Source organism: Dermacentor albipictus, chromosome 5, assembly GCF_038994185.2.
Source record: "Dermacentor albipictus isolate Rhodes 1998 colony chromosome 5, USDA_Dalb.pri_finalv2, whole genome shotgun sequence".
Lineage (NCBI taxonomy): Eukaryota > Metazoa > Arthropoda > Arachnida > Ixodida > Ixodidae > Dermacentor > Dermacentor albipictus.
The window spans coordinates 39,567,348-39,584,306 of NC_091825.1; the positions used below are offsets into that span (position 1 = coordinate 39,567,348).

General features: G+C 47.2%; 1 protein-coding gene across 4 annotated transcripts in view; it reads right to left on the reverse strand.

Moving 5' to 3' along the window:
* Positions 1-16,959, reverse strand: part of LOC135896857 (uncharacterized) — a 102,837-nt gene that overhangs the window by 37,980 nt on the left and 47,898 nt on the right. Inside the window, exon 1 of one of the 4 annotated variants that reach the window (XM_065425359.1) lies at positions 7,837-7,973. The exons of the other annotated variants lie outside the window; for them this stretch is intronic. Within the exon in view, the coding sequence (XP_065281431.1) occupies positions 7,837-7,953 (117 nt within the window). The 5' untranslated portion in view covers positions 7,954-7,973. Of the gene's footprint in view, positions 1-7,836; positions 7,974-16,959 lie in introns of those variants that run through there. 4 annotated transcript variants of the gene reach the window in all.

Below are 16,959 nucleotides of genomic sequence, written 5' to 3' on the forward strand. Positions count from 1 at the left end.
CAAGTCCCTCTTTCCTCTGGACTAGGACGGCACCGAGGCCTGGGCTACTGGCGTCAGCGTGGATTTCGGTATCGGCGTCCTCGTCGAAGTGTGCAAGTACCGGCGGTGACTGCATGCGTCGTTTGAGTTCTTGAAATGCCTTGGCCTGCGGCGTTTCCCACTTGAACGCGACATCACATTTGGTTAGATGTGTTAGCGGCTCAACGATGCGTGAAAAGACCTTGACAAACAGCCTATAGTAGGCACACATGCCAAGGAATCTGCGCACTGCCTTCATGTCGGTTGGCTGCGGGAACTTTGCGATGGCAGCTGTCTTCTGTGGGTCGGGGCGTACTCCTGATTTGCTGATCACGTGGCCTAGGAACAAAAGCTCATCGTAAGCGAAGCGGCACTTTTCCGGCTTCAGAGTGAGCCCTGATGACTTGATGGCTTCTAACACGTCGCAAGCCGCCTAAGGTGATCGTCGAAATTTCCGGCGAAGACAACGACGTCATCCAGGTAAACAAGGCACGTCTGCCACTTCAGTCCGGCTAACACGGTGTCCATGACGCGCTGAAACGTTGCAGGCGCCGAGCACAGTCCGAATGGCATGACCTTGAACTCGTAGAGGCCGTCTGGCGTGATGAAGGCAGTCTTTTCGCGATCTCTCTCGTCGACTTCTATTTGCCAGTAGCCAGACTTGAGGTCCATCGATGAGAAGCATTTAGCGTTGCAGAGCCGATCCAATGCGTCGTCTATCCGTGGAAGGGGGTACACATCCTTCTTCATGATCTTGTTCAGTCGACGATAGTCGAAGCAGAAGCGTAGGGTTCCGTCCTTTTTCTTTACCAGGACTACAGGAGAGGCCCAAGGGTTTTTCGACGGCTGGATGATGTCGTCGCGCAGCATTTCGTCGACTTGTTGCCTAATAGCTTCACGTTCTCGTGTAAGGTAAGGTAAGGGCTCTGGCGGAGTGGTCGAGCGCTCTCTTCGGTTATTATGCGATGCTTTGCAACTGGTGTTTGTCGAATCCTCGATGACGTCGAAAAGCAGTCTTTGTATCGTCGGAGAAGACTTCTGATCTGTTGCTGCTTACTCATAGGAAGACTTGGATTCACGTCGAAGTCTGGTTCGGGGACAATGCTCATCGGGGTAGATGCGGCTGAATCCGAGAGGACAAAGGCATTGCTGGTTTCCACAATTTCCTCGATGTATGCGATTGTCGTGCCCTTGTTGATGTGCTTGAACTCTTGGCTGAAGTTGGTGAGCATAACTTCCACCTGCCCACCGTGAAGTCGAGCGATCCCTCTTGCGACGCAAATTTCACGGTCGAGCAGTAGATGTTGGTCGCCCTCGATGACGCTTTCTATGTCAGCGGGTGTTTCAGTGCCGACGGAAATAATAATGCTGGAGTGAGGCGGGATGCTCACTTGATTTTCGAGCACACTCAAGGCATGGTGACTACGAGGGCTCTCCGGCGGTATCGCTTTATCTTCCGACAGCGTTATTGACTGTGACTTCAGGTCGATGATTGCGCCGTGTTGGTTCAGGAAGTCCATACCGAGAATGACGTCTCGTGAACACTGTTGGAGGATAACGAAAGTGGCAGGGTAAGTTCGGTCATGAATGGTTATTCTTGCCGTGCAGATTCCAGTCGGCGTGATGAGGTGTCCTCCTGCGGTGCGAAATTGAGAGCCTTCCCATGCAGTGTTAACCTTCTTCAACTGGGCGGCGATGTGTCCACTCATGACGGAGTAATCAGCCCCTGTGTCCACTAAGGCGGTAACGGCGTGTCCGTCGAGAAGCACGTCGAGGTCGGTGGTTCTTTGTCTGGCGTTGCAGTTGGGTCTTGGCGTCGGATCACGGCTGCGTCGTGTTAAACTGAAGCTTGAACGTCGCATCGTCAAGTCGTCCTTCGTCGGTGTAGTCTTGGCTTCCTGACTTCGTCGGGACGGCGGCGTGTCGTCATTAGGTCGTCGAGATGGTTGCTTCGTCGTCTTCGTCGGCGGCGGAGGATCTTCGTCAGTTCGACGAACAGCAACCGCACCTCCATCGGTTGCTGCTTTTAGTTTTCCGGATACGGGCTCGCTGACCGGCCCCGGGCCGGGCCAGTGTATGGTCGGCGCTGCGGCGACAGGTAGCGGCCTGGTGATGGCGAACGCGACGGTCGTCGAGAGCTCCACTGAGTAGCGGCGAGGTAGTCGGCGATAACGCGAGGGCGTTCACCTCGCTGCGGGCGCGGAGCATTGACGGCGAAACCTCGCAGTCCCATCTCCCGGTATGGGCATCGGTGATACACATGGCCGGCTTCTCCGCAATGATAGCAGAGCGGACGGTGGTCGGGGGCTCACCAAATGTCCGTCTTCCTCGCGTAGGTGCGCTGGGCGACGGGTGGCCGTGCTGGCGGCGGCGGCGGCGGCGGACGACGAAACTGCGGCGTGACAGGGCCCTGGTGCGGTCACGGAGGGGGGCCTTGACGGCGTGCGACGGCGGCGTAGGTCATTGCTTGCGGCTCGGGCTGCGGCGATTCAGGGGCTACTCCAAGTTGTTGTTGGAGTTCCTCACGCACGGCATCGGCAATCGAAGCCACTTGAGGCTGTGATGATGGGAACAGCTTTTGTAGCTCCTCCCGCACGACAGCTCGGATAGTCTCGCGTAGGTCGTGGATGGCCAGTGACTGAAGTCCGGCGTAGTTTGTCGCGTTCGTGCGGCGGTCGAATTGCCGGTTTCGCATCTCGAGTGTCTTCTCGATGCTGGTGGCCTCGCGAAGAAACTCGTCGACGGTCTTCGGTGGGCTTCGTACCATCCCGGCAAAAAGTTCCTCCTTCATACTACGCATGAGTAGGCGAACTTTCTTTTCCTCGGCCATATCCGGGTCGGCGTGGCGGAACAGACGGGTCATTTCTTCCGTAAAGATGGCAACGTTCTCGTTTGGTAGCTGCACTTGGGCGTCCAGCATAGCTTCGGCCCTCTCCTTGCGCACGACACTTGTAAAGGTGCGCAGGAAGCCGCTACGGAACAGGTCCCACGTAGTCAAGGTCGACTCCCTGTTCTCAAGCCACGTTCTGGCGGTGTCTTCTAAGGCGAAGTAGACATGCCGCAGCTTGTCGTCGGAGTCCCAGTTGTTGAATGTCGCGATTCGCTCGTATGTCTCCAGCCAGGATTCCGGGTCTTCAGTCGCTGCTCCATGGAAGGTCGGTGGGTCCCGGGGTTGTTGTAGGATAACGGGGGACGCTGGGGCAGCCATTGAGGTTGTCTTCACCGCGATCTTCTTTGTCGCCTCAGGTAGAAGTCCGTGCTCTGGGGGCAGTCCTTGCAGTCTGCGGCTAGCACACTGGTCTTGGGCGGTGTCGGTTTTGTCCTCGGGCTTCGGGCTTGGATCGCGGCTTTGCGGGGGCGTTCGGTACATGAACGCACTAGCACCTCCACCAGATGTCACGTGGTAGTGACGGTGAAGAAAGAACACAGTAGCAGTACTGTGAAAGACAAAACTAGCTTTTATTGGGCGAACCTGTGCCCACAAAACAGGCTACACTTAAAGCAGAACGATAGCGGCGAACACAGTCGGCGATCGTCGAAAAATCTGATCAGCGGGTCAAGCGCGTCGGCTTTTATAGATCAGTCGTCGAATGTTCCAGATTACCTGATGGGACCCGCGTGTCTTCCACAAAGTTCTACACCATTTGTGTCACGCGATGAAATCTGATAACACAAGGTTCGGCGACAACAGACACGCGGATAGAAGCGTCGATAACTTTCCAGAAACGTCGGATACATGCAGGCGCGTCCCTCGCTGTGCGATTACAGTTGTTAAGCGGCGAAACGTGGTTGCCCGATAAAGATAAGTACACGTGTCAATATGACCCTTGCCTTGTGTCTAAGTTGAATAGTGTCTTAGGTTATCGTATCATGTATGAGTACCCCTCCAATCACTACACACCTTTTCTATTTATGTAGTAGATCTTTTTTTTTGTATTCCCTTCCGCAAAACGAACTTTTCTTGTGTTCTCCTTGAAAGAATCGATGACATTGGTCGTTTTTGTTTTGAAAATTCTACTTGTTATACCAATGCCAACTTTATGAAAGTTTTAGGATTTTATCTGTGCTCCATAGCAGTTGATTTTAGTCACACCACCACCCTAACTACGGTATTTGTACTGATTCATGTATTGCTCCTGTATAAGGTGATGTTTTATACATTTATGACAAACATATTTCTGGATGTCCTGACAAAGGATACGCAGCTAAGGCTCTATACATTTTTAGGTATGCTGATGATTGCGAGACTACAAATGAAATAGACATTCTACTCTCTGGTAACCCTGGCATCATACACGATATGGACGTGCTCGGCAAGGTGCGCTACAGTGACCATAGAATGGTAAGAACTTGAATTATTCTAGACTTGAGGAGGGAACAGAAGAAACTCGTACATCAGAAGCCGATCAATGAGTTAGCGGTAAGAGCGAAAATAGCGGAATTCCAGATCAAGCTACAAAACAGGTATTCGGCTTTAACTCAGGACGAGGACCTTATTACTCAACCCATAAACGACAATCGTATGGGCACCATTAAGGAGTGTGCAACAGAAGTCGGTGGTAACTCCATTCGACAGGATACCTGTAAGCTATTGCAGGAGACGAAAGATCTAATCAAGAAACGCCAATGTATGAAAGCCTCAAGTTATTCAACAGGCTTCAAGTTAATCAACAGGCGTAAGACAGCTGACATAAGGAAGTATAATAGGGACAGAATTGAACGTGCTCTCAGCAACGGAGGAAGCCTAAAAACAGTGAAGAAGAAACTAGGAATTGGCAAGAATGAGATGCATGCGTTAAGAGACAAAGCCGGCAATATCATTACTAATATGGATGAGATAGTTCAAGTGGCTGAGGAGTTCTATAGAGATTTATACAGTACCAGTGGCACCCACGACGATAATGGAAGAGAAAATAGCCTAGCGGAAGTCGAAATCCCTCAGGTAACGCCGGAAGAAGTAAAGAAAGCCTTGGGAGATATGCAAAAGGGGAAGGCAGCTGGGGAGGATCAGACAACCGCAGATTTGTTGAAGGATGGTGGGCAGATTGTTCTAGAGAAACTGGCCACCCTGTATACGCAATGCCTCATGACTTCGAGCGTACCGGGATCTTGGAAGAACGGTAACATAATCATAAATAAATAGAAAGACGACACCAAAGACTTGAAAAATTATAGACAAATCAGCTTACTGTCCGTTGCCTACAAAGTATTTACTAAGGTAATCACAAATAGAATCAGGAACACCTTAGACTTCTGTCAACCAAAGGACCAGGCAGGATTCCGTGAAGGCTACTCAACAATAGATCATATTCACTATAAATCAGATGATATAGAAAGGTGCGGAATATAACCAACCCTTACATATAGCTTTCATTGATTACCAGAAAGCGTTTGATTCAGTCGAAGCCTCAGCAGTCATGCAGGTATAACGGAATCAGTGTGTAGACGAGCCATATGTAAAAATACTGAATGATATCTAGGGCGGCTCCACAGCCACCGCAGTCTTCCACAAGGAAAGCAGCGAAATTCCAATACAGAAAGGCGTCAGGCAGGGCGATACGATCTCTCCAATCCTAATCACACCGTGCTTACAGGAGGTATTCAGAGACCTGGATTGGGAAGAATTGGGGACAAGAGTTAACGGAGAATACCTTAGTAACTTGTGATTAGCTGATGATAATGCCTTGCTTAGTAACTCAGGGGACCAATTGCAATGCATGCTCACTCACCTGGAGAGACAAAGCAGAAGGGTGGGTCTAAAAATTTATCTGCAGAAAACTAAAATACTGATTAACCGTCTCGGAAGAGAAGAGCAGTTTACGATATGTAGCGAGGCACTTGAAGTGGTAAGGTACTGCATCTACTTAGGGCAGGTAGTGACCCCGGATCCGGTTCATGAGACTGAAATATTCAGAAGGAGAAGAATGGGCTGGGGGGCATTTGGCGGCCATTCTTAGATCTTGAACAGCAGGTTGCCATTATCCCTCAAGTGAGAAGTGTATAACAGCTGTGTCTTACCAGTACTCACGTAGGGGGCAGAAACCTGGACGCTTGCGGAAAGGGTTCAACCTAAATTAAGGACACGCAACGAGCTATGGAGAAAAGAATGATGGGGGTAACGTTAAGGAATAAGAAAACAGCAGAACACTGCGACGTATTGGCATCTTAGTTGAAAATAAGAAATACAAATGGGCATGGGCAGGATATGTAAAGAGGAGGGAAGATAACCAATGGTCATTAAGGATTACGGATTGGATTCCAAGGGAAGGGAAGCGTAGCAGGGGGCGGCAGAGAGTTAGGTGGGCGGATGAGATTAGGAAGTTTGAAGGGACAACAGTGCCACAATTATTACGTAACTGGTGTAGTTGGAGAGTTACGGCCCTGCAGTGGGCCTAACCAGGCTCTTTAATATTGGTATCATTAAATTATTATGATGATGATTATTATTATTACCCGTTAAAAGCTCTTGTAAGAAGTCAACATGCCTTCCTTCACGGTTCTGATTGCTTAGACTGCGTTTATGCCCCAGTACAATATGCGTATAGTGTGAAATACCTTGAAGTATACTTTGAGACTGACTTATCATAGAATATTCAAATGGCTCGAATTTGTGCGCGATTACGTATTGTTGCATGTGTCCTTTACCGTAGAAGGAGGTATGCACCTACCAAGAATGAAAAAGTGATAGTGCATGCTTTAGGCTACGCGCATATAAGGTACGGCATTAGCTGTACCTTATATGCGCAGCGGATTGCAGTGGATTTTGGAAACATAAAATTAACAACCTACTAAAAAGCATACTAAGAAGTGTTGCTCACAACCACACCACAGATAACTCATTTTGAGATTTCGAAATGCCCGATTTCGATTGAAATAGTAAACTTACGCAGTGCAACTAACCGTAATAATGTCTATAGACTTAGAAGCTGCCAGGAACATGGAAAATTCATCTACTATACCAACCACCGCGTACTATTTTGATCATAAGGCTATCGTTGATATTCTCACAGAGTGAGTGACGCAATGAAGTCAGAAACAGAAAACGAATTGTTTGGTTTCAATAAACGTTCACTTTCGCAGTTACTTATAGGTTTATCTATTCCACAGGTCCACTGGTAGCCCGTATTCATAGAGAGCAATGGATGCGCTTAACTAAAGCGCATTTCTTAGGCGGCCATTCTTGCGACGAGCCTCGGCGTCGGTGGCGTCACCGAGCGAACGTGCGCAGCGAAAGATGAAAGAGCGAACGTGGAGCGGGAGTTAAGAATGACGATACGGCGGAGATCGCTGAAAGTCGGCCCTTCAGTGACGTGAAGAAAGGAGAGGGGCGTGATGCTGAGCCACCCGAGTGCTCAACGCGTACTCGTATGTGGGCTCAGCGGGACCGCTCGTTTCGTTATAACGTCTGCCCGCGTTGGTTCTCGCTCACGCTTGTTTGGATAGGTTGGTTTGGTATTGTTCGTACCTAGTTTGATTGCCACTGTTTTCGATTGTTTTGTAATCTGATTGTTTGCGCGACGCGAATTATGTAGTACTTTCTGGAAGCCACGTGGCGTCAGCGACTACACTCGTGCCTTCGACGAATCAAGTACAAAGCCGACGCGCCTGTCCGATATATAAGGATTTTTACGATCGCCGACTCTGCTGCATGCCTTTTTCAAGAACTTTCCCAATACATCAAGAAATAAAAACACGTGCAAAGCTGCGCTCAAAGTTCGCACTATAGTGGATATCGTAGTCTTCATTGAAGTTTTTTTTCTAGACGGCGCAACATGTTAGGAGGTATCAAGAGTCTTATGAGAGGAGAAATTATTTCACCTGAAATGCATCCGGTAGATCACGACTTATAATTTCGGAAACCCTCTGTGCTTCAGGAGATTGCAGCAGGGATAGCACACCTACAGTGGTCACAACGATGAACCATACTGCTACCATTTTGGCGTCTTGATGCTACGTTCAGAACAGCCGTTCCACAGCGGTCGAATAATGCGTGGCTTTTCAGTCTTCCAACACTTATAGGGCTCGCTGGTCAGCTAAAACGTCCAGTCACAAAGCACTCATTCTGTCAGACTTATGATTGAAGATCAGCATGATACCATAGGAGCAAACAAGAGCGTAAATTTGCTGGACCTCATAAGCGAGCGTTCAATAGAAACCATGTTTTCCTATTATGTCTGCCCGAAAATGAAATTTAAAAAATAATTGAATTTTACTTAGGTCGTGTCACTCACGAAATGTTCAATTATGGAATGTGTCATGGGGAAATGTATAAGGAATGTCATTTTCGCGTACAGGCACAGTGCAAAGAACTAAAACAAGTGTGACATATGTTCAATCACTGAGATAACGTACCACCGCTATGCTCCTTCATACATATAGAAAGAAAAACATAAATGTGTGCTACGACAGAGTGGGAAGCAGATCATTTAGGTGAAACAATTACCTTTCCGTAGTGCGCAAGCAAGTATGCGCCATCATATTTGAAAACGCTACGAACTACGCTGAGCTGTAATGCTACCTTTCCGGTTGCACGATGATTTGACATGGTTTCACTTTCTCTTATTGTTTTTCGTGCAATCTCAATGTTATCCCGCAAGAACTTCCGGCTGCTGTACGGTTGATGTTCTGTATGCTCTTCTTCGACTACTAAATCTTGGTTGTTTAACTTTCTGTGTCATTGCTGTGACCCCTATTTTTTTCGTATGATGCACGTTGTCTTTTCTATTGTACATTATCTCTAATGTAGATTGGGTGTTCTTTGTCAGTTGCTCCTCCATTGTAATGCCCGCTAGATGCATTTTTATGTGATCGAGCAAAAAGACAGTGATAAATAGACACATGACAAAATAATTACATAAATAAAAATACAAACTGCAAATATAATAACATACTTTACAGAAGCGTAGAATTATCCTAAAGTTTAGGGTATTTTTGGCGAAGTAAAGTTAGAGCTATTTACCATTTGAACAGCGTAGAATGAACACAGTTCCGGAGCACAGCGTGATGTTGAAAGGGAACTAAAGGAAAATGCCTGGTCGAACTAGATGACAAGCCTGTAATTACCAATTCATCTCTTATTAAAGCATCAACCTCTCTTTCGTAACCGAGAAAATGTTGGCAGTCATAATGATGACGACCTAATGTATGCCCTTTGAAACGGGTTGGTGACAGTCACTTAGCCTGCTTGATTTATTCAGAGGTGCTGTCCCCGTTGTCCACAATTTTCTATACCACTCCTAATGTTTTTTTTTCCTTTCAGAAGCTTTGTACCGCTGACTATAACTGTAAAGGATACCGTCGTCTCGATCTCTTCCCTGCCTTTTTTCACCAATACCCTAAGTGCCTCCCACTTATCTCTGCTGATGACCCGTTGGCGTTTACATCCAATTTAAGCCCAAGCATTCCTGGAAGGTGTACGTTACCTACGGTTCTCATTCGGTGAACCCCATTGAATTCTTTGTGGAGTGCTGGTTTACCTACGGATTATTGCTACAACATACGCATGCTTCATCTATTTCCGAATATTTGAACCGGTACGTTTTTGTCCGTAGCAACCAGCTCACGCCATAAATAGCATGGCACTGTACATTGTGTTATCGTACATGCTTTGCCTTCTGATTTCTCTCCCGCATTCTTCTAAATCACAGTCGCCCCTTTTGGTTCTATCCCTTGTGCCCAATAAAGTGTATCGGTTTCTACCAATTTCTCTCTCATTGCTCCTGGTTTTATCTCGACAGTTTCAATTACCCTGTACCCGGACGCCAACTTTCTTGACTTCACTCTCCATGCTCTGTCCAGGCTTTTGAAGTAGAAATACTTTTGAACTTTAGCTGCCCATTCGTTTTCATCCATGCTTGTTACCCTTTATTCAAAAGTTATTTTGCTCTGTGCTTATCTGAATTCAAAAGACACCCAACCCCTGTCACCTTGCACTGCTTCATTTGTGGTTCTACCGAGGGCGCCCAAAGCCAACCAACCTACCGATCCTTGGTTAACTTCCAACGCCTACAAGATATTGAATAATAAGCATACAGTGGCATTTGCAAACTTTAGCACTGGCACCATTAGTCCTTTCCAGATTTCACACATCACGTGGTGGGCGTGAGATGAAAAGGGAATGTCTGGCAGATAGTAAGCGTGAGAAGCAGAATAGACGGCGCCCGTGCGAGAAAAGTCGTCGTGTGAAGAAGGCGTGCGCAACCTTCCTTGAACATAGCCAAGCTTTTTTTTTTTCCATTAGTAAGCTTTGTCCCCGTGTGCGTTATCGGCTTTTATTCGAGCGCAAAGGTTTAAAGTTGTAGCATCATCATTCACTTCGAAAACTACTACAATGTCATTTGTGTAGAAATGCAAACTTGCAGCAGACGTCATCGCCTTCCATCGTTCCCACGTGCTCCACCCTTTCCTTCTTTCAAGCAGAATGAAAATGCGGCTTTCGCCTTTTCTTTGTCATGGCCTTTGACACCTGATCGCTTTGGCAACGCTCGGCCGTCAGCATGCATTTGCACCGTCATGCGATACGAGCCGGATGTCCAGGTACCTACACCATGCATAATGCCCTGTCGCAGGCCAGTCTCGCTGCAGCCGACCTTGATCACCCATCGCACGATTGAGAGCAGCCCAATAACAGTGCGGAAGTGCCCCGTCACGTGGTATTTCTTCATATTTGGCGGGCTTTCTTTGGAACACGGAAAAAAGAGAGAGGTTTGAGAGGTTTGTCCATATTGACACGTGTACTTATCTTTATCGGACGACCACGTTTGGCCGCCTAACAAATGTTATCGTGCAGCGCAGGACGCGCCTGCATGTAAAAGAAGTTTCTGGAATGTTATCGATGGTTCCCTCCACTGTCTTTCACCGCAACTTGTGTAATGTGATTGCATGAATGCGCGACGCAAATAGTGTAGATCTTTGTGGAAGGCACGCGGGTGCCATCGGTTAATCTAGAAGATTCCACGACTGATCTATAAAAGCCGACGCGCTTGACCCGCTGATCAGATTTTCGACGATCGCCGACCGTGTTCGCCGCTATCGTTGTGCTATAAGGGTAGCCTCTTTTGTGGGCAAAGGTTCGCCCAATAAAAGTTAGTTTTGTGTTCCACAGTATTGCTACTGTGTTCTTTGACGTCACGACCACGTGACAATATGCTCTACAACTTTGCGTATCAGACTTGGGGCCTGCAGCCAATCCTTAAAAGGTTGATTAACCAAACACAAGTGATCAGGTAGTTAAGGAAAAAATAAAAATAGACTGAGTACCTCTAGGGCAATGTCAACATTAGGCATTTGGTTCAACTCACATCCGGAGTGCCTTTTATTTTTTAAAATTTGGTTCAATTTATGAGGGACAAACTGTATAGTAATGATTGAGTAGCGTTTTTTTTTTTTTACAGTACCTATGTTGCAGGTGGCGATCTTTCTCCCCTCTACCTTCTACCTTTCAGGTTCTGAGGAGCGCCCAGCTTTATATTTTTTTATTTACTTCTAGGTATCTAGTCTCCATACATGGCGCATTCGCTTGATTCTACCGGTCGATTCGACATGTTGCGATCCCCCCGGCAGTTGGCCTGGCATAATTTTCAGTGCGCCTTGCGGCAGAGAGTGTTCTCATGATGCACTTGCCCTTCTTGTACAGGCATTTCTTTATGACGGCTTGATATTCTGGTTGTTTCATTCTATGTGGAGTTTAAATGAGGGAGTCAAGTGGCTGAATGTGTCTTTGTGTCTAAATTTTGGTGTACAAACTGGACCGTTTGCAAAGTCTTGATCACTTTCTGATGGTGGCGCACCAGACAACTACGACTTTTGCAACATACCCCCTCATTAAGACTAAAGAAATAAAACAAATCAATGTTGCTAGAAAGTCTAAAAACGGTATGATTGAACGCTGACTGTGAAAATCAAATAAAATTTTTTTAGGCTTTCTTAAAAGTGTTTAGCAGTTCGACTACTGGCATCCTTGGCGTTGTGACACGCTGACCGAGGAGGAGCCACTCCACTGCAACAAGAATGTTGAATACTTTACGTGGGTACTCGATGTTGAGCAACCAGTGTGCGGCAATCAGCGCAGCTATGCCTTTTTCTGTGTTTGAGACATTGAAGAGGATTTCTCAGTCCACATGAAGAATGAGGTTGCTAGCATATGTGAGGTCTGGGCCATGGGATGGTATGGGATGCATGAAAATCGCTCTCTTCGATGAAGCCGCATGTAACTCAATGGCGGCCCTAACTACGGACGTCTCTACAGCTTGCTCTCCTTGCGATAATAGCCATTTTGAAAAGCTAATGCTTGGCATGATCAGCAAGGCTCTCGGTACGTCGGAACGGCAAGCACTGGTACATGTCCTTGCCAAGCATGAGGCTGCATTCGACTTCACGCATTGAGATGCACCCCTTCATTTGCCGTCGTCCCGCGCTCGTCAAAGAATAGATACCGGCTCCACACACCCCATCCGCCAGAAGCCCTACCGAGTGTCATCCACCGAGCGAAAAGTTATTGCACAACAAGTCAAGGAGATGATGGACAAAGGTGTCGTTCAAGAGTCGTCTAGTCCATGGGCAGCCCCTGTTCTCCTGGTCCGAAAAAAAGATGGCTCCTGGAGATTCTGCGTGGATTACAGACATCTAAACGCAGGGACGAAGAAGGATGTCTATCCTCTACCGCGAATAGATGACGTCATTGATTGCTTACACGCTGCTTCTTACTTCTCAGCACTTGATTTGCGATCGGGGTATTGGCAAATACCTATGGACCCTGCCGACAAAGAAAAGACCGCTTTCGTGACTCCAGATGGCCTATTCGAATTTAATGTTATGCCTTTTGGCTTTTGCAATGCTCCTGCCACCTTCGAAAGATTCATGGACACAGTACTACGTGGCCTGAAGTGGGAGATATGCATGTGTTACCTCGATGATGTTGTAATCTTTGGCCGCACGCTTGAAGAACATAATGAACGCCTTGTTCTCGACTGCATCGAGAAAGCTGGACTGGTTCTAAACTCAAAGAAATGTCGCTTTGGCGAACGTCAAACACTGGTCCTGGGACACTTAGTTGACAAGGATGGCGTCAGACCCGATCCTCGTAAGATTGAAGGTGTGAGCTCCTTCAAGCCACCACAATCAGCACGAGAACCTCGCTCATTCATTGGCATACGTTCATATTTTCGTCGTTTCGTTCCCAGGTTTGCCGGCATCGTTTACCCGTTGACAAGTATTTTGCGACAAAATGCATCCTTCAATTGGACACCAGAGTGTGACGCATCATTTTCTCAACTGAAGTTTATACTAACGTCAGCACCGCTCTTGCGTCACTTCGATCCGTCTTGCCCAACTGAAGTTCACACTGATGCTAGTGGAATAGGGATAGGAGCGTTGTTTGTACAACGTCACAATGGCGCAGAACATGTAGTCGCATATGCCAGCCGTTGCCTGAGCAAATCTGAACGGAATTATACGGTTACGGAACAGGAATGCCTGGCAGCTGTTTTCGCCATACAGAAGTTTCGGTGTTATCTTTACGGTAGACCCTTCAAGATTATCACCGACCATCATTCTATATGCTGGCTGGTCGGTTTGCGTGATCCCTTTGGCCGCCTCGCACGTTGGGCGCTGCGCCTCCAGGAATACGACTTTGTGGTGTCGTACAAGAGTGGCCGTTGTCGCGCTGACGCAGACTGCCTCTCTCGGATTCCTCTTGCGGCTACCGACTGTGATGCTGAGAATTTTGACGACTGTCTCGCTGCTGTTACTTCTACGTTCCCTGACGCGGCAGACTTTCAGCGAGAACCATGGAGTGATGTTACCCTGGATCCGCTTTTTGTCGCCGCCCGTACTTCTCAAGGCAGCGGTCGCTTTACCGTCCGTGATAAATTATTCTACAAAACTAATTATTCCGGGCATGGAGCGCGTTTTCCGCTTGTTGTCCCGGAGAGCCTTCGCTCCGACGTTCTACGCGCCATGCATGACGATGTGACATCCGGCCATTTCGGTTTCGTACGAACGCTACACCGCACGCAGGAGCGCTTTTACTGGCCCAAGATGTACCAAACAACCAAGCGCTATGTCACTAGTTGTGAAACGTGCCAACGTCACAAGCGATCGACCACCGCAGCCCCGGGTCCCCTTCGGCCATTGCCACCACCCAACACGCCATTCGAGCAAGTAGGCATTGACCTTTTGGGTCCATTCCCGTTATGTAGCAACAAGAACCGTTGGATAATTGTCTGCGTAGACCATCTTACACGGTATGCAGAAACTGCAGCCATACCGTCTTCCACCGCCGCTTGCGTGGCGGTCTTCCTGTTGCGTTCCGTGGTCCTTCGTCATAGCCCACCACGTGTCATCATCAGCGACCGTGGTCGCCAGTTCACTGCTGATGCCATTGAAGAGCTACTTCGTTTGTGCACTTCCCAGTTCCGTCATTCCACGCCGTATCATCCACACACCAATGGCCTCGTTGAAAGGACGAACAGAACGCTGACCAACATGCTTGCCATGTACGCCTCCTCCAATCATAAGAACTGGGACGACGTGCTGCCCTTCATCACTTACGCATACAACACGGCGAAACACAAAACCACGAACTATAGCCCATTTTATCTCCTCTATGCCAGGTTACCGCGAAGCCCTCTGGACACTTTCTTACCGTTCGTTCTGCGCAGTGACGAGTCTGTATTGAAGACTTTGTGTCTCGCCGAAGAAGCGCGTCGAATAGCTCGTCTTCGTACTCTGGCCTCGCAAAGTCGTTCGAAAGAGCGATGCGACAACCGTCACGTACAAGTATCGTTGGAAAAAGGTGACTTGGTCCTTCTTTGGACACCGCAACGCAAGCGTAGGTTGTGCCAAAAGATATTGTCACACTATTCAGGCCCATTTGTAGTTGTGGACCGCCTCAGCGAACTCACTTACGTCATAGCTCGCCTACTGTGCAACGGTCGGCGATCATGCAGAACTCAGCTGACTCACATTGCTCGCCTGAAGCCTTTCTACCCTGCTTGTACATTCTGACTAGCCCCACGGGCTTCGTCTGCTTGCGGGGAAATGTAACAGATACGAAAGGCACGGACAAGAGAAAAGAAGGGAAGACGAAGAGGACGAAGAGTTGGAGAGGCCGAGCTGCGCTACTATCACGCTACGATCATCATCCATCGCCTGTAAATAAAACCATTTCTTCGCAACTCTTCGTAACAATATTATTCCTCCAAGAGAATCAAAGCCGAAATTTTAAGCTCATTTCTTCGAAAACGAGATGTGCTCCTGTAATTATAGTTTGGCGTATGAATTATAGCGCTTGTGTGGTAAAGGTATCTTTCTATCATTCTGCAAAATACATACTGAACCCTTGCAATATATGCTAGGAGAATGAGAAAGGTTAGCTTCTGCAATATGTACCAAACTTAGCAAATGATATAGTATAGTATGCCGGAAAGGACAAGCACTTCATTTACTTACAAGATAGACCACAATTTTCTAGGTGATACCTCACGTAGAGACAAACTAACAAAGGAAAAGCAAGATCAGCGAAAAAACAGAGGTAAAGCAGGAATCTAAATGAATGCTTTGAGACATTCTACGTCAGCGTCACTTAATGCGATAGAAAGTTTGCTGGCTGAGCTGTCTCTGGCTCCTTTGAAGAAGAAGGCATTAATAATTTCAGGTTCCGTTCTGTCCATAGCCTTCTTTAAAGGCTGTGTTCTGGAATGCCAGCGTACAACCTCACTGCTAACAGAGCTCCGCTGAAGAGCCTCCTTTTTTGTTAGGAACATTCACATCGTGTTGCTTAGCCCTTTCATTGAAACACCTCCCAGTCTGTCGCATATATTAATGACCATAGTTCACGGGTATTGGAAGTGCATCACCCGAGTTCTCCGATTCGCCATGCAGGGTGAGCATATTTCCATGTTAGTCATGAACAGCGTTTTAATAAGTTGCACAACGCTGGGAAGACCCCTTGAGCATTGAGCTTTGGCACTATCCTCTTTGTGATATTGGATACCCAGTGAATATAGGGAATCACATTATTGTTGTTTGTTTTTTTATGAAGATATATATATATATATATATATGAAGATATATGAAGAACAATGAAGATATTGCAGGGTGTTTCATTTTGGGTTATACTCCCAGAATATGTGGCCCAGTGGGAATTGCCGCCTCGTACCCAGACGCTGAAGCTCATTGTTTGTTGGCTATTCATCTGAGTATCTTAAGCTGCTTTCATAGACTAAAAGAGTGACAACATTAGCAATAATGGGGTTGATAACCTCACTCGAAAGCCCTTTTAATACAGTAAAAAAATCATCCATCTACAAATTTAGACCTCTCGCTCCTACAGTCTGGTCTCAAAATGTGTGAAAAGAAGGAGAATGCCACATACAACAGCTGCTACGTCTGTAAAAATGCAAATATACTTTTTTGCACATTGAAGTATACATTATAATTGTACAATCATAGAACTGAATAAAACTAGCAATTCTTTGAAATTCTCACTAGTTAAGCCTGTAGCATTTGTAAGTTCTACTTCACCGAACCCGTCGACATTCACTCAAATAGCTCTCAAGAGCTCTCAAAGTCGCTTTGAATGAGTCCATCAACCCCATTATTTATACCAATGTCTTTCTCAATAAAAGTGGTTCAAAATACAGAGATGAAAAGCCAGCAAACAATGAGAGAGAGAGAGAGAGAGAAGGGAAGACGGAAAGGCAGGGAGGTTAACTAGACTGAGTCCAGTTTGCTACCCTACGCGTGGGGAGGGGAATGGGGAGTGAAAGAGAAAGAGAGAGAACTTAAGTGTAGGTTGTCTATAGTCGGGCACTCAAGTCCGTTGCCTTCAGGTAGCGAAAAAGCGCTCTAACTGCTTTTTGGGCCAATGAGCTGTGAGGCCAGGCTCCCAAGATTTTCGCTTCCGTGAATGGCCTGTCATCCAGTCTATTTAATGCACAC